Source organism: Parasteatoda tepidariorum, chromosome 5, assembly GCF_982258835.1.
Source record: "Parasteatoda tepidariorum strain Cologne lab strain chromosome 5, Ptep-v5.0, whole genome shotgun sequence".
Classification (NCBI taxonomy): domain Eukaryota; kingdom Metazoa; phylum Arthropoda; class Arachnida; order Araneae; family Theridiidae; genus Parasteatoda; species Parasteatoda tepidariorum.
In genome coordinates, this window is record NC_141759.1 from 81,842,785 (window position 1) to 81,860,405 (window position 17,621).

The 17,621-nt window shown below is 31.9% G+C and overlaps 1 protein-coding gene across 1 annotated transcript in view; it reads left to right on the top strand.

Annotated features, from left to right (window-relative positions):
• The window catches only part of LOC107447701 (regulator of G protein signaling 7-like), a 73,366-nt gene that overhangs the window by 15,819 nt on the left and 39,926 nt on the right, over positions 1-17,621 (top strand). The window contains exons 3-7 of the mRNA XM_087164408.1: positions 7,427-7,477; positions 11,373-11,479; positions 12,975-13,026; positions 13,931-14,072; positions 15,461-15,542. Of these exons, the coding sequence (XP_087020534.1) occupies positions 7,427-7,477; positions 11,373-11,479; positions 12,975-13,026; positions 13,931-14,072; positions 15,461-15,542 (434 nt within the window). The remainder of the gene's footprint in view (positions 1-7,426; positions 7,478-11,372; positions 11,480-12,974; positions 13,027-13,930; positions 14,073-15,460; positions 15,543-17,621) is intronic.

The following is a 17,621-nucleotide window of genomic DNA, read 5'->3' on the forward strand; positions in this document are numbered from 1 at the left end:
TCAATATAGAAAAACAGTTGCAATACTACAATTTTTTTTGTTAATTACAAAATTCTTATTAAAGTAAAGCAGTGTTTCGTTAAAATTGGTCAAGTATTTTTTCAGCTATGGGTACAAATTTACGGTAGCTTTGTAACCTCGCGTTATAACGCCCGTTTTATAAAGTATTTTTTTACAGAGTACATTGTTTTTTAATCAATATAGAAAAACAGTTGCAATACTACAATTTTTTTTGTTAATTACAAAATTCTTATTAAAGTAAAGCAGTGTTTCGTTAAAATTGGTCAAGTATTTTTTCAGCTATGGGTACAAATTTACGGTAGCTTTGTAACCTCGCGTTATAACGCCCGTTTTATAAAGTATTTTTTACAGAGTACATTGTTTTTTAATCAATATAGAAAAACAGTTGCAATACTACAATTTTTTTTGTTAATTACAAAATTCTTATTAAAGTAAAGCAGTGTTTCGTTAAAATTGGTCAAGTATTTTTTCAGCTATGAGTAAAAATTTACGGTAGTTTTGTAACCTCGCGTTATAACGCCCGTTTTATAAAGTATTTTTTACAGAGTACATTGTTTTTTAATCAATATAGAAAAACAGTTGCAATACAACAATTTTTTTTGTTAATTACAAAATTCTTTTAAAGTAAAGCAGTGTTTCGTTAAAATTGGTCAAGTATTTTTTCAGCTATGGGTACAAATTTACGGTAGCTTTGTAACCTCGCGTTATAACGACCGTTTTATAAAGTATTTTTTACAGAGTACATTGTTTTTTAATCAATATAGAAAAACAGTTGCAATACTACAATTTTTTTTTTGTTAATTACAAAATTCTTATTAAAGTAAAGCAGTGTTTCGTTAAAATTGGTCAAGTATTTTTTCAGCTATGGGTACAAATTTACGGCAGCTTTGTAACCTCGCGTTATAACGCCCGTTTTATAAAGTATTTTTTACAGAGTACATTGTTTTTTAATCAATATAGAAAAACAGTTGCAATACTACAATTTTTTTTGTTAATTACAAAATTCTTATTAAAGTAAAGCAGTGTTTCGTTAAAATTGGTCAAGTATTTTTTCAGCTATGAGTAAAAATTTACGGTAGTTTTGTAACCTCACGTTATAACGCCCGTTTTATAAAGTATTTTTTACAGAGTACATTGTTTTTTAATCAATATAAAAAAAAAAGCAATACGACAACTTTTTTTGTTAATTACAAAATTCTTATTAAAGTAAAGCAGTGTTCGTTAAAATTGATCAAGTATTTTTTCAGCTATGAGTAAAAATTTACGGTAGTTATGTAACCTCGCGTTATAACGCCCGTTTTATAAAGTATTTTTTACAGAGTACATTGTTTTTTAATCAATATAGAAAAACAGTTGCAATACAACAATTTTTTTTGTTAATTACAAAATTCTTTTAAAGTAAAGCAGTGTTTCGTTAAAATTGGTCAAGTATTTTTTCAGCTATGGGTACAAATTTACGGTAGCTTTGTAACCTCGCGTTATAACGACCGTTTTATAAAGTATTTTTTACAGAGTACATTGTTTTTTAATCAATATAGAAAAACAGTTGCAATACTACAATTTTTTTTGTTAATTACAAAATTCTTATTAAAGTAAAGCAGTGTTTCGTTAAAATTGGTCAAGTATTTTTTCAGCTATAAGTACAAATTTGCGGTAGTTTTGTAACTTCACGCTATAACGCTCGCTTTCGCCCGGACAACGCTATATCAAGCGTCATTCTTTCCTGCATGTGGTAATAAACGATTTGATGATATAGAGAAATATCCGGACACGCATCATCGCGTCAAAACATTGATTTTTCTCCCCTCATCTGGACATATCCACTTTTTTCCAATCATTGGAGATCCGTTCGAAGGGTTAAAAAGAAATCGGATCAATAATAAGGACTTTTATATGTATATTCAGCTATAAGATAAATTTTTTCGCTACAACCACTCTCGAATCTTCTTATCGGAAAGGAGAATCAAGAGTGTGAAATTAAATAAGAACGAAAATATGTTTTTAATCCTTGGACTCTCTATTGATTTATCGATTTTTTTCTAAAGGGATTTCTGTCATTTTGAAAGAGTTAAAGGATTATATTAAATGAATATGCATTTTTGCAAGAAGTGTGGGTGGAATGAATATTTGTTCTGAATTATTTATTCTTAGTGTTATTTTCTTCATCACGAAATTGCGAAGTAACATAATTTTCAATACTTGCATGATTTTTTTAACTTTTTTCCCCGTTTCTTTTTTGTTAAAATTTATGAAGTAACCCTTTTATCACTTTTTATAAATGTAAAGGGGGCGTTCAAATATTACGAAAGCGTGTTTTTGACAATTTCGAACTTGCCCTTCCCCCTTGTCAGCAAAACACTAACCCCCCCCCCATGCATAATGCAAAAATGAATATCTACCCGCCTTCTTTTTGCTTTAACTGTAACTTTAACTCTGCCGTGTAATTGCTTGACAGCTATTTTCTTCCTATTACTTAGAGCTTAAAAAGGATTTCGAAAAACACATAAAACAAAATTTATTTTAGAAAAAAAAGGTTTGCAATATGTAGCATAGCATTACAAAAGTTGAAAATCGAAATTTTGATCCTCTTAGTTGGTGTAAAGCAGTGTTTCCCAAAGTGTGGTACGCGTACCCCCAGCGGTACGGAAACAGTTTATCGGGGGTACGTGTTCTTATGCGAAATATCTTGCAACAAACGAAAATTTCAAAAAAAAAAATTTGAAACAAAGCTAGCCATGAAAATTTACGATTACGTATTTTTCTATTGGCTATTTTTTGCAGATTTAACAGTTAATAACTAAAATATGTTGATAAAAATAAACATATTTTTTAAAAATTACATTCATTTTCTTATTAGTGGTACACAGCTCTACGAAAAATTTAGAAAGGGTACACAAAAGTCATAAGTTTGGGAAACAATGGTGTAAAGAAATGTACGTTTTCATTCTTTTTATGAAATTTTGAGAATGCTATTTTTTAGAAATCTTTGGTGTTATGCTTCTGTGCTCATAAGTCTTTACATCAGAACTTCTACGAAGAAATAATTTTCCAAATTCCAAATTAAAAATTTTTACAAGCGTAATTTTTTGTTAAATTTTTTCTAAAAAAAAATTTGAAAATAAATAGTGTCTTACGTAAGCAATAATTATACTCAACTTACCCCCTTCTCAATTGAAATAAAAAAAAATCGCAAACCTCTCCCTCCGTTAGATGTTGACGTATGCCTGTTAAGGCAGATATGTGCGATTGTCCTTGTTTTCCAGTGGCGCCATCTATGGCCAAGAATTCGACTTCTGCCACATCCATACGTTACGCCCGTTTATAAGGCGGACCCATTCATACATCCACAGATCGTAATTTTGACCTGAATCAGGGAACGATCAATTTCCAGTTCAGTTCCCAGAGGTATTGATTTGTTATGGGAACAAAGAGGACTTTGCGGCACGACAGATTTAACGTGCATCAGTCACCATTTTACTACATGAGGAGTCTTCGGCCGGCGGGTTCGAACCCACGAACTATCGGACATGGACCCAGCGCCCTACCGACCAGACTATCCCGGCTCTCTCCGTTAGATGCATACGTAATATTTAAACACCTAATCAAATGTTTGCAGTGGCGTACGCAGAATTTTTTCAAGGGGGGTGTTCGTAATTTTCTGAAACTACTAAAAGAAATTCGAATCTGTAATAAAGCACTATGATTTCCCTGATTTAGACGGCTAGACAATTTTGACTTTTTATTTAGACAACATTGTTTAGTTAAATTTTGATTTGATTTTTTAAGTTTAAGAACATAATGTAATATCTTCTGAAAAAAGTCCAATGTCATATGGGTGGAAAGTAACACTTTGAGGGCCACTTTCACATTCATCAGATTTTGTTATGCTAGAAACGTTTTCTTCAACGGAAGTATCACATTTCTGTTCAACAGAAAAGCTTACATTGGTACTAGATGCTGTCACCTCACTAATTTCTGGTCGTGATTTTTTCTCAAAATAATTAAAAATTGTAAAAATAATTATGTATATATATTGGCACAGAAATATCCGCTATGCTACGATCTCTAAGTTTCGAGCTGGAATGAATAACTCCAACGAGCACAGTATCTCCAATGGTCCGCTGATTTCTTCACTAGTCGAAATAGTGGCGACGACGGGATCGGCGATTGAATGAACTTTTTGTTAAGACAAAACAAAACAGATTTAGTGACAAGCTCCGAAAGACAAGCGGCAGAGATAACTCTTAGTCTGACAAACTAACTTCACTGTACTCCGTTCCCCCTTTTATGTAATTTTTCACCGCATCTCCAAAATTCTCGAATTGTCTCAAAGACGACAGAACGTCTAGGATTCCAGAATCATCACACAAAGACCTCGTGAATGACAGACAGTCTCGAAAACTATACTGGCTGGACAGAAAGGAACCAGTCCGTAACAGTATCACGTGAATTTGGTTTCAAAAGTACAACCCTATTATAGTAAATGTTTTTTCAGTACTCTGAGAAATACCGTGAGAAGAAAAAAAGTAGGCATAAGGCTAATAAAAATATATAGTCTTAAAAAATAACAGCTCGCATAATTTCTACTAAAATTTTTACTTTTGCCATTTTGTCTGAGCTCAAGGGGGGTGTTTAAACCCCTCCCTTGCGTACGCCACTGAATGTTTGCGTTTGAAATTATAAACTTTCTTTAGTTCTAGGATTAGAATTAAGTTGTAGATTTTATTTTTAGACTTTATATTAACCAGTATATACTTACTTCGCATTTTCGATTTTCGACGATAAAAAGATTTATTGATCAAAATTATTAAAAGATTATTTTACTGGTGGCGTCCAAATAATTCCAAATCTGTCCTGTTAATGAAGGATTCCATCGTACGATCCAAAAAGAATGCACAGAGAACAAAAGGAAATAGTTTGAGACCATCATTTTTTTCATGTAATGAAAATATGACATGGGCTTTTTAAAAAATTATAACATTTTTGTGTCACTACATGCCGTTTAGAAAAAATTTTTAAAAAAATTTGTAATTGAAGATTTTTGATTAGAATCTCTAGAGCTATGGTGGCTCTAAATGCTCTCCTCCTCTGAGGTGGATTCGGGAGCAGGTTGTCGGGACTCTCGGGATCACGAAGTCCTCCAAGATCTCATAACAAATAAATACCTCGGCGGGCACTGAATTGGAGATTGGTTGTTCTCTGGTTCAGATCAAAATTACGATCTATGGATGAATCAATGATGAATGATTAGGTCTGCAAAACGGGCTGTGACGTGTATGTGGCTGAAGTGGCATTCTTGGCCATAGAGGGCGCCTCTGAAAGCAAGAAAAGCATTTAAAAATCCACTTGCTTCCCAACCAGGCTTGCTGATACTGGCAAGTGAAATAATTAGAGCCGCAATGGCTCAGGGGATAGAGCGTTCGCCTTCCAATGAGTCGAACCGGGTTCGAATCCCAGTCGATACGAATTCCGCATCCGGCTTGCACCGACCACAGTGCTGACGTGAAATATCCTCAGTGGTAGATGGATCATGGGCTAGAGTCCCCTTACCGTTAGGTTCTAGTGGCCTTTCTCTCCATGTAACGCTAATGCAGGTTAGTTCCATCAAAAAGTCCTCCACGAAGGCAAAATTTCTCCCAATACTTGATCTAGGAGTTCCCTTGTCTTCTGGATTGGATTCAAAATTACAAGGCTACGGAGTTGAACATTAGTAGTCGTAAACCCGTAAAATTGGGTCGACTGTTCAACGACGGTTATTAAAAAAAAAATACAATAAAAGGAAGAAAAAAAAGGTGAAATAAGTAACAACAACGAAAATCAATCAAAACCACATAAAAATTTAATTACATAATTAATTCAAAAGCAGTTTAAGAATTAATCAAATATATCATTTTTATAATAAGCGAGGGGAGTGGGGACTCCTTCAGTCATACGCTGACACTTATTTAGAAAAAGTATAGTATTTATTGTATGTATATTTTATTTCATTAGCATTGGTTTATTCACCACTAAAAATAATCTTACGATTTTCTTAAGAAAATATCATTTTCTTAAGAAATTCTTCAAAAGTTTGAAGAATTTCTCAAGATTTAACAATATCTCCAAAATATCTTAAGAATTTTTGCAGACATTTTATAGACATTTTGAATATCTTTAGGATGAATTAAGTTTGTCCTAAGAAATTCAAAGTACATATAAGCGGTATATAAGTGGCATTTATGATACTAATAAGCCTATAGCTCTAACTATAGTTGTTTATTGATCGTTGAAATAAAGTCTATTTCTTCAAAATAGCATACTATGTTTTATGTAACCCAGAAAGCATGTAACCTTACGGCAACATTCTATCGGAGTTTTCTTTCTTTTGTCACGAAAATGTTTGTACTAAAAACCTTTTTTTAAATAAAACAAAAATATTGCAGTTTCAAACCTTCCATCCTAAAAGGATTAAAAATTATGTTTTAAAACTTTTTTAAAAAGTATTGTCACTTACAAGGGAAACTAGGGAAGTGTGACTCGCCAATTTCGAAATAAATTAGTGGGATGTATGCCTTATGAGGAATAATTTTAGGGGGCAACATTCGTTTCGGCCCATAGAAGGTCCTGTGAGAGATAAAAAATAATTCAATATATAGAAGAATCGGTATTTTATTACTTCAATGCAAACTATTAGTTATTGTAATTTTCTCATACTCCAATTAATTTGAAATTAATTGGATAATTAATTAGTTTGCTAATTAATAAATTAATTAACATTCGTTTCGGCCCATAGAAGGTCCTGTGAGAGATAAAAAATAATTAAATATATAGAAGAATCGGTATTTTATTACTTCAATGCGGACTATTAGTTATTATAATTGTCTCATACTCCAATTAATTTGTAATTATATGGATAAATAATTAGTTTGCTAATTAATAAATTAATTAACATTCGTTTCGACCCATGGAAGGTCCTGTGAGAGATAAAAAAATAATTAAATATATAGAAAAATCGGTATTTTATTACTTCAATGCAGACTATTAGTTATTGTAATTGTCTCATACTCCAATTAATTTGTAATTATATGGATAAATAATTAATTTGCTAATTAATAAATTAATTAACATTCGTTTTGACCCATGGAAGGTCCCTAAGTCAACCTCGATTTAAGGTTTTTATATAGAAGGTTGTTTTCCAAGGTTTTGGATTAGGGTAATGTACTTAGAATAGAGCAGATTGTCACAAATCTCGTTTTAAGGTTAGAAGGTTTACAGCATAACAAACCTTTTTAGGTTTACATTAAAAGCTTTTTGATAAGTGAAAATAAACCTTATTTTGTTATCTGGGTATCATTTCAAAGTTGGCTGCAATCAATGGTATTCCTATAAGCGGGACTGACTGTAATATATTCTTTTTTCTTTTTAGGTTCCGACTTGATCACGTGGATGATGAGATACCTGGAAATAGACGATCAGGGTAAGATACAGCTTTGTTAAAAATCAGAGTTTCTTAAACTGTGGCTCGCGACCCCAATTAGGGACATCAGCATAAGTTATCATAGACAGCGGATAATATGCAATTGCATACGTGCATATGCAATTGCATATTTTAGCACTTTTTGCCATTTGTGCATATAAATGCATAAAAAGGTATATTTGCTCTTATAAATGCATATTTTCAGCATTTTATGGCTTTTTCCTCCTCAAACCATATCACCATTCTTTTTATGTTAGCATAAGGAACGCTTTGAATTTTCCTTTAAGCAATTATCCTTTAAAAAAGTTAAATAATCCAAACTTAAGACAGTTTTTAAAAAAATTATTGTACCAATCAGATCTTTCCCGATGAATCGACTTTAAGAAAAAACTACCTTCAACCGATATATAACGAAGTACTGGATGATATTCGACGAGATATTGGAGATGGCCCTATATGGAGATGGCCTTTTAATTTCTATTTTAAATGCATATTTCTAGTTTCAAGAGCATATATTCAAGTTTTTTAGTGCATATTTGCATGCATATTTTGCCCGTTTTTTAGTGCATATAATCCGCTGTCTAGACTTATCACAAATTTTAGCAATTTTGGATATTTCTTTAAGTTATGATAATTTTGTAATCATCAAGTATTTTTACACCATGTACAGTCCGTGGCCAAATTATCAGACGCACCAAAAGATTGTATGTAAAATCTTAATTATCAGGTGATACTATACAGCTTTATTGTTTTTATGTGACTGAAACCGGTTTGAACTTGTTTACGTTCGTGTATCAATTGGTATCATTGTAATGCAATACGTTAAAAATAAATACAAATAGGAAGTAATATAAAAAGTTTCCTGAATAAAAACCCATTACATGTGGTGTTTAAATATAAAAGTATTGCATATAAACTAGTGCAAAACACGTAATTAATAAAAAAAGTCTAATAATTTGATCTAATTATTAAAATATAATAATATAATACCTGATATAATAAATATTCCATATTTATATAATATATCGCCTAATTTATCCAATCGTTAAATTCATATTATATATCGCCTAGTTTAACCAATTGATACACGAACGTAAACAAGTGCAAACCGGTTTCAGCCGCGTAAAGACAAGAAAGCTGTATAGTATCAAATTATAATTAAGATTTTACATAGAATCTTGTAGTAATTTGGACAGGGATTGTATTTGAAAATAGATGTGATAATTGAACACCTTCGTTGTTTAGAGAAAAAATTTTGTGAAACATTTCCTTTCAAAATTTAGTGCCAAAGAACTAACAAGGATTGACGAACCTTTCGGAATTAATGTGGAAAAAATTATTCCTTTGCCATTAAAATTACAAGAACATGCCGGGTTGAAAATTGATTTTAATGCGAAGTCCTTAGCTGATTATAGTCTTTGAGTCTTAAATTAAAAATGTTGTGAAACATTTCCCTTCGTATCGTAGTACCAAAGAACTAATGGATTGTAAGAACCACGATGACTCAAGGGATAGAGCATTTGCCTTCCAATGAGGAGACCCGGTTCTAATCCCAGCGATGTCTGGTCGATACGAATCCGCATCCGGCTTGCACCCACCACAGTGCTCACGCGACATATCCTTAGTGGTAGATGGATCATGGGTTCGAGTCCCTTTGTCGTCAGGCTAACTGTGGGAGGTTCTCGTGGTCTTCCTCTCCATGTAACGCTAATGCGGGTTATTTCCATCAAAAAGTCCTCCACGGAGGCAAAGAATCCTCCCCATACTTGATCCAGGAGTTCCCTTGTCTTCTGGATTGGGTTCAAAATTACAAGGTCACGGAGTTGATCATCAGTAGTCGTAAACTGAAAAATTGTGTCGGCTGTTCAACGACGGTTATAAAATAAAATTTAAAAAAAATATGGATTGTGAAACCTTTCAGTATTTATATGGAAAAAATTACTCCTTTGAAATTAAAATTGCAAGAACTTGAGAATTGATTTTAAATGCGAAGTCCTTAGAAGATTTTTGACGATAAGTCGCAAAAGAATTTCTAAAGATTTCTGAAACTGACATAAACTTTCTTGTTAAGTTTTCTACGACATATTTGTGTGAGGCGACGTCCCTAACCACCATAGAATCAAAAGTGTCGATCAAATCTAAAGAATATTCAACTTCGTCCTGTGGTATTTTGCCAAGACTTGATAACATAATTAAAAATAACACCTTTCCCATTGATACTTCGCATGCTTGAGGGCTGTAGCGACCTTTCAAGTGGCTTAAGTAATTTTATTTTTGAGTTTCTTACTGTTTTCTCTTTGTAAAGTTTATGACCTAAAACTGAAATAATATATTATATTATAATAAATTTTTCATTTACGTGTGTCGGATTTGCGCAATGCTTTTTGGCGTCCCACAAAAGTTTCGTTAATATTGTGGGGTCCTCACACCAAATAGTTTAAGAAATTCTGCTTCAAAAAATAAAATTATTCTTTTTAATTTTTCATATTTTTCTTAAATTGATACCGATTCGTCTGACCACCTTCGAATTTTTTTTCAAAATTCAATAATTAGCATTTATTGATTTAATAATAAATTAAATGTAAATTTTGTATCATTCTATTCATAAGTAAGAACCTGATTTCCACCGAAATTGTGCTTCGTTCTGCTATTCAAGCTATTTAATTTCTTCAAAAAAAATTATTAGGACTTTGAGCAGTCAATAACCTAAAAGCCCAGTTATGAATCAAAAAAAATGTTAGTAAAAGGAAATAAATAGATTAATATTTGCAATTGAATTTATATACAAAAAAAAGTATTGAAATCAAATCAATAATCAAATAAATAAATCATATTTATATGAAATTAAGTATTTTTACGAAATGTTTCCATAGGAATTTTTAATAAGGAAAGATGTAATCACTTAATAAAAGAGCTTAATTTTTTTTTTTTTTTTTTGCAACTCAACTCTTTTTTTCCCCTTTAAATACGGCTGCTAACTCAATATCGTGATTTTTTTCATATCTGAAAAAAAAAATCTGTGAGCTTTTTATTGTAGATACAGCTCAAACTACGTGTTTAAGAACATGGATACAGCTCGATATGCATGTTAAAGAGCATGGATACTGCTCAAAATGTGTGTTTAAGAACATGGACACAGCTCAAAATGCATGTTTAAGAAACTCTACACATCAAAAAATACGTGTTTAAGAAAGTTTATACTTAAAAAAGGTGCCCTTTTTCAATGTTCGACCCAAATTTAACAACAAAACTAAGAATTTCGAGCTTACTTTTCCTTACTTTTTGAAACACTGAGCATAATTATTATGGGTCAAAGTCCCGAACTTCAATTTTGGGGTATCTGGGTACATTACAGATGTAACTTTTATGACGTCGCTTCGTTTTAAAGATCACTTTAACTCTAAACAATCACTTGGAAACTCTAAATTCTTACAACGTCAGTATAATAACACTATTATGCATCTATAAGATACGTGACAACCTTGTAAAAAGAACCGTTGACTTTTAATATGTTTTCCTCAAAAAATGCTGAGTGATTAATGCAAATGGGTGTTTCATGGTGTGACAAATGGATGATGACATCACTTCACGAATTTATTTTTATCTATTAGCTTTTTCTTTAAAGAAAAAGAAACATTTTGATAAGAGAAGTTTGAAAAATGGAATTAATAAACTGCATCCATTTTTTTTAAACACGGATTTCGAGCTGCGTCCAGAATGAAACGTTCATCAACGCAATTCTATGATTTATGTAGCGCTTTCTGTAATTAAAGCAGAAACTACAAAATCATTAAGTTTTTAGAGAATAAAGCGCTGATTTCAGCTCTGAGATCAAGACACAGTTTTGTTTTTAATGTTACAAAGATTGAGAATCAATTCCAGTGTTTCACTGTAGTGGAGGCTCTGCACTTGGCTCACCTGATGTCGGCTCATGGTTATTTCTTTCCAATCGACGATCATCTCCTCACAGTGAAAGCAGACGGCACCTTCTATAGGTTTCAGGTAACTATCCCTTTTTTCTGTCTGAAATAGTTCTGAAACTGAATATACATTGCAGCCAGTACCGTCTTTACACACGGGGGCCCCGAGCCTCCTACAACTGAAAGCCTTCACCGTAACCTCCGAGGTTACGCCTCCACACGGTTTCTTGAAGGTAGTCCGATCAGACCACTATGAAGGTAAACAAGTATACGAAAGAAGCATTTAATTGAAAATCTAGTAAAAATAAGATAGTGGTATGAATACATGCCTAAAAATTTGTTTAATTTTTTAATATAATTGGTTTGTTTTATTTACTTGCCAACCACTACAGATTCAATTCTCAAATATACATGATAAATTTCTCTCAATTACTGTAAAAATAGAATTTGGGTTCATGCGCACCACTGGTTCACTTTTTAATTAGTCTGCGCAGACTACTTATAAAAAACCGTGTGGAGGCTTTCTGATGTAGAAGGTAATGCCCGAGCACTTAAGAATCTTACTTTTCATAAATTGTATTTAAAAAAATTAAGAGCAGAAGCATTGCATTCTACATTTTTTATTATAAATATATTCCCATGTAAAAAACGTGCATTTTTTTCTGTAAATAGTGATTGATAATCATGCAAACACCAATAATTTGAATAGTTTATCACCGGGAAAACTTAAAAAGTCAACCGAAATCTATTTTTCCACTTTAAAATGTTTTTAGGTATATAATAATTAATGAATGTGAATGAATATGATAATAATTAATGAATAACTAGTTTAATGAATTTTTTTGAGAAGTTCCAATTTATTCAAAAATTATTGCACATTTAAGTGTTTTTTCGTGGTGATTAGAGATAAGACTGGTGATTATAATTTATTCTTCTTACTAAGTCCGATACAAGTATGTGGATTCTCTGCCTTTGAAAAAAGCAACAAAATCTATTAATGCTCATGACACCTTTATGATCAAAGAAAATAATCATGATGATTATTTTCATTGATCATAAAGGTGTAACCTGTCACCATGCCGTGTCTTCAAAAACAATTGAGAATGGAGAATATTATATTTCAGTTTAGAATGTTTTAAGACAACACAAAGCGTAACAGGGAAGAAAATTGGATATTATATCATGATAATGCTCTCTTGCATATTCAGTACAGCGTTCTATGCAATCATCATGCCACATTCTCCTTTCAGTCCAGACCATGCAACTTCCGGCTGTTTCCGACGAGTTCCGATGCGTTTCCGACGTCCGAGAAGTTCCGAGCCAAAACATTTTATGTAGATTCTGAGGTTATTTCAGCTGTGTAATGTTCTTTGAATCAGCTTCTAAAGAAAACAAATTATCTATAATTTTAAAAAAGGGATTACATTTCATCTAAGGAGAGTCTTTTGAAAAAGAATGATTTATTTATTCTGTAAATATATTTATTAATTTTTAATATTTTTTTAAAGGAACGTCCTTGGTATATATATTTGTTTAGAATATAACCAGGGTTTCCATTATTTGTTTAATTTTTTTAGACACCCTATTTCTGGCCGTCGAATTGCTGGGAACCGGAAAATACAGATTACGGTAAGTATATAACAGTTATTTTTTATATAGCATTTAATCATCTAGTGGTAAAAAATGGTTAGAATTTTTTACATTAAAGGAAAATATCATTTAAGATTCAATTCACATAGAATTGCATGAAGCATAAATTATTTAATCATTGTTTTTGGTATTTTTCTAACGGAAACTTCTAGTGGTGATTTTTTTACTTTTTTAAATTTATTGCTCATAAAGTCGTGAAATCAATTTTTGGAAAGTTTATATAACTCGCTATTTAATTTATTTTTTGAAAAAAAAAATTAAGTATACAAACGTAATGAACAAATGATAGATAAATATTAATAAATAATAAATTCAACAAGTTCCGAAAAATAATTTAATTTTTACAGTTAGAGATAGACCTAACCTTTTTAAGGTATATCACTGAATTAAACCGCCGTTTCATAGTTCATTTATAGCTCCCGTAATATGCATAAATCCCCTAGTTCAAATATAATTCCCGTAATTTAAATACCTTTCTATTTTTAATTTCATTATCATAAATCGAAATTTTTCTGGATGTTTTCCTGAAGCATGGCTGCCAATACTACGATTCTTGAAAAATATTTTTAAGGGTGGCAGACAGTTAAAAACTGAAGCTTTCCAAATCTATAGCTTGTGAACATTAGTGATATACTGAAGGTGATTAGTCATTAGTGATTAGTGATATACGCAAAAGCAAATCCTGAGCAAACTGATCCGGATTAGCTTTTGCGACCTCTCTATGTTCCTATTCCATTCTTTTTTTTCTCTTGTTTACATATTTTGTCTTTCATTGTCGACTGTTTTTTTTTTTCCTCCTTGAAAATTCAGTATATCCCTAATGTTTCAAATCTATAGCTTTATAAATCGTAAATTCTAACGATTGTTTTTATCTTTGAAACAGCTGTCTACTTGTGTAAAAGAACAATGCAAAACAAGACGCGTTTAGAACTGGTTGACTATGAAGCGGAAAATCTAGCCAGATTGCAGAAAATGTTTTCGAGAAAATGGGAGTTCATTTTCATGCAAGCTGAAGCACAAGCCAAGTAAGTTTCTTAATACAGTTTCCAGAATCTTTTACAAACTTTAACGGAATTAAAAAAATAGAAATAAGGAAAATTTCCAAAAGTTCAAGAAGACATTTTTTTTCTTGCTTTTGCTAAAAACTTTCAAATTTGTTCATGATAGTTCTACTTTTACATATATTTTTGAAATGATTGAAAAATGAGAGTTCTATTCCACTAGCCAATAAAGGAACTGCTTATGCATTTCTTTTTAGATAGCTTCCCCCACTTATTTTATCTTGATTTTATTCGATACTCCTGCCTTAACGCCTTAATTTATTTTGTACTGCTTATACGAAAAATTCATAATTTCAGTCTGATTAGTTCTTTTTTTATTTCATCAATTCAAGAAATTGTAAGAACATAATGCAGTGAAACCTCTCGAAAGCGACCACTCTCCGTTCCACAGTTAAATGGTCGTTCTTAGAGGTTACCTCCATTGACTTCAAAAGGTACATGATTTTTCGCAAACGATTTTAATTTTAGTCCGTGTCACTTTCTTGGCGCGGAAATGCCTCTTCTGTTGGCGTCATGGAAAGACGGATCTGTGAATACAATTTAGCGTTGATAAAAATGAAACCCAACTGATATAATTATTTGTAAAAACAAATTTACCAATTATGACTGATAAAACTATTTTAAATAAACAAACAATTACGTTTTTTCTTTAAGTTTTCAATTTATATTATATCATAAAAATTGTTAGTTTTAAAAGATGAGGTTTGTTTGTTTGAGTTACTTGTTTTTTTTTTTTTAAAAAACTTTTTTTTTTTCAAATTTAACTTTCCACTCTAAAAGTAAATCATTGATAGCATCGTCTTTAGCGAACTCTGACTGTAACATGCGGTTGCTTCGAGTATATTTTGAATACATTTTAATCTGCTTATTTGATTTGTTAAATATTTTGTTTTGATATTTTTTCGAGTTTCCTGATTTGACCTTTTTCGCATTTGTTGTAAATATTTGTCCGATTTCTGGGAGAGGTTTTAATGGTCTCTCCTAAAGGTTTTCTTCAACACAAAGTCCATGAAAAAAATTCCGCGCCTCCCAAAAGTGGTCCTAAATAGAGGTGGTCGCTACATAGAGGTGGTCGCTACAAAGAGGTGGTCATACCTGGAGATTTCACGGTTAAATCCCAAACCAATCGTTACACATCTTCAGACATAAGATTTCGTGGCAGCAAAAAAAAGAGAAAAATCTTAATACTTCAGTTAACAGTTAACCGCTAAACTGATTTACGTGGTGCAAATATATGTATAAATACTAGGAGTAAAGGAATTTTAAGTAAACTAAGTTAATTTTTAATAAATGCAGGCATAAATGTTAATAAAAAATTTTTTTGTAGCTATAACTTATATTTTGTTTTACAGGGTGGACCGCAAACGAGAAAAATTCGAACGAAAAGTTTTAGATAGTCAAGAACGTGCGTTTTGGGATGTCCACAGACCAGTGGTAGCTATATACAATTTTTTTTACTCTTTTTCTCAAACCTAGAGGACAGAAAATATTTAAAGAGTCTGTAAAAAAAAATCCAACCTTCTATCATTTACTTTAATATTTAATCTAATATATATAATTCTCTTACGTGGCTCCCAAATTTTGGCTGTATTTCTTTTCCGCCAGTGGCAACGCTTGCTTTGTTTTGTTTACGTTACTATTTCTCTTACACGGCGAATCGACCAATGATTGCCGCTAAAAATGTCACATTGCCAAATCTAGCTGAGGTGGCTCAACATATAGCGCTTTTAAAAACGGAAACTGAAATAGCCAGAGACCATCAGCTGCGGCAATCTCATACTATTAAGCTAGGCAGAAGTGAGTAGTCTTTGTCGATAGATCTCTAGTTTAGTATTTTGTCGAAAGCGCTTTTTTTCACGAATTTATATATTACGAATTTATTTGACGATTTTTGATTTATATCACGAATTATTCTATGGGGGTTTTCAGATCCCCATATGCTACATGGGGGTTTTCAGATCCCCATATGCTACATGGGGGTTTTCAGATCCCCATATGCGCACATTATGGCGATTAACAATGCCAGAAACATGAAAGGATGCTTCGTCGGAGAACATTATGCGTTTCAGAAAATCAGCAGCATCTTCTATCCTTCCTACCATATCTGTTGCAAACGCCATCCTCCTAGGCCTATTGTCCGGTTCCAAACCTTGAACAATTTGAACTTCGTATGCATGCAGTTTTAATTGTTTCTTAATAACCTTGTGCACCGTCGAAATTGGCATATCCAATTCAATTGCCGCTGATCTCACAGAACTTCTAGGATTGTCTAAAAATGTCTGTCTAACACGCTCAACGTCAAAATCACTTGCGCAGGGACGTTTCTTATCTGCGATACTTCCAGTTTCTAGAAAATTATTTTTCCACCGCAAGATGCTGCTTTTGGATGGAGGTTCTTTTTGCTAAATTCTTCTGCAATTTCTCTGTGCTTGCACTATCGATTTCTTTCTATGAACCACCATAAAATCTGTGCTTTCTCTTGTGGTGCATGCATTCTCCTTAATATCCGCTCGAATAAAACATCACATAGAAAGGTACTACATAGAACAAACACATCAAAAGTAAACATAACATTGCAATAGTTGCCAAAAACAAAAGAGAGAAAAATGCAATTACTAAGCAGACGATATTTAGAAAAGTACAAATATTTAGACTGGAAAATGAAATTCGCGATCGCAACGCTCGAGTACGCCGTCTAGCGGGAGCCTGTAAATATCGGACATTAATTTATCACGTTTTCATTTAGTTCCATCAAAGTCATTGACTGAATCAGACGCCATTTTTTAGCAGCAAATAAGAAACAAAATTTCCCTAAGGAAAAGGCCGAAGAACTTGAAAAAAATCTCCAGAATATTAGTAAATCTTTCAGGAACAGAACACGCCAAACATTTGAAGAAAAATTCCTCAATAATTTTTAATTTCTATTATCAACAAACTTGCAACTGATGACTTCCGATTTCGGATACTGTTACAGATGTGTGTATTAAGGTAAAATGCATTTCTTCTGTCTTCAATTCATTACGAATTAAAGTGAAGTCAACATTGCTTTCGTCATTCCAGTGAATAAATATGAATTCAGAACATACAGAATTGTAATAGTTATAGCATATTCTTCTTCGTTATAGAATAGTATATATTTCTGTATCCATATAATTCGGAAAACAACAATAAAAAATTATCCAAGTTACTTGAAATAGTGCCATTTGTGCTGATTCTTAATTAATTTAAATCGTTTTCTTGGCAAGTTTTTTTTAATTTTGAAAGAATAAGTTCAACTAGAATTCAGCTATTCTGTTTTTAGCTACATATTCAAATTCATATCAATTATAAAATTTTGCTGTGTAGTATGTTATCTAAAAGTAATGAAGGTATAAACTATGTATCTATTATTTGAGAATAAAGTTTTCAAACAAGGAACTTATCATTTTGGAATTCTCCGGGAATCATAAATCAGGTAAGTGCAATGATTTTTACAATAAAAAATTTGCTTGTAAATATTTTTTTTTCATTTGA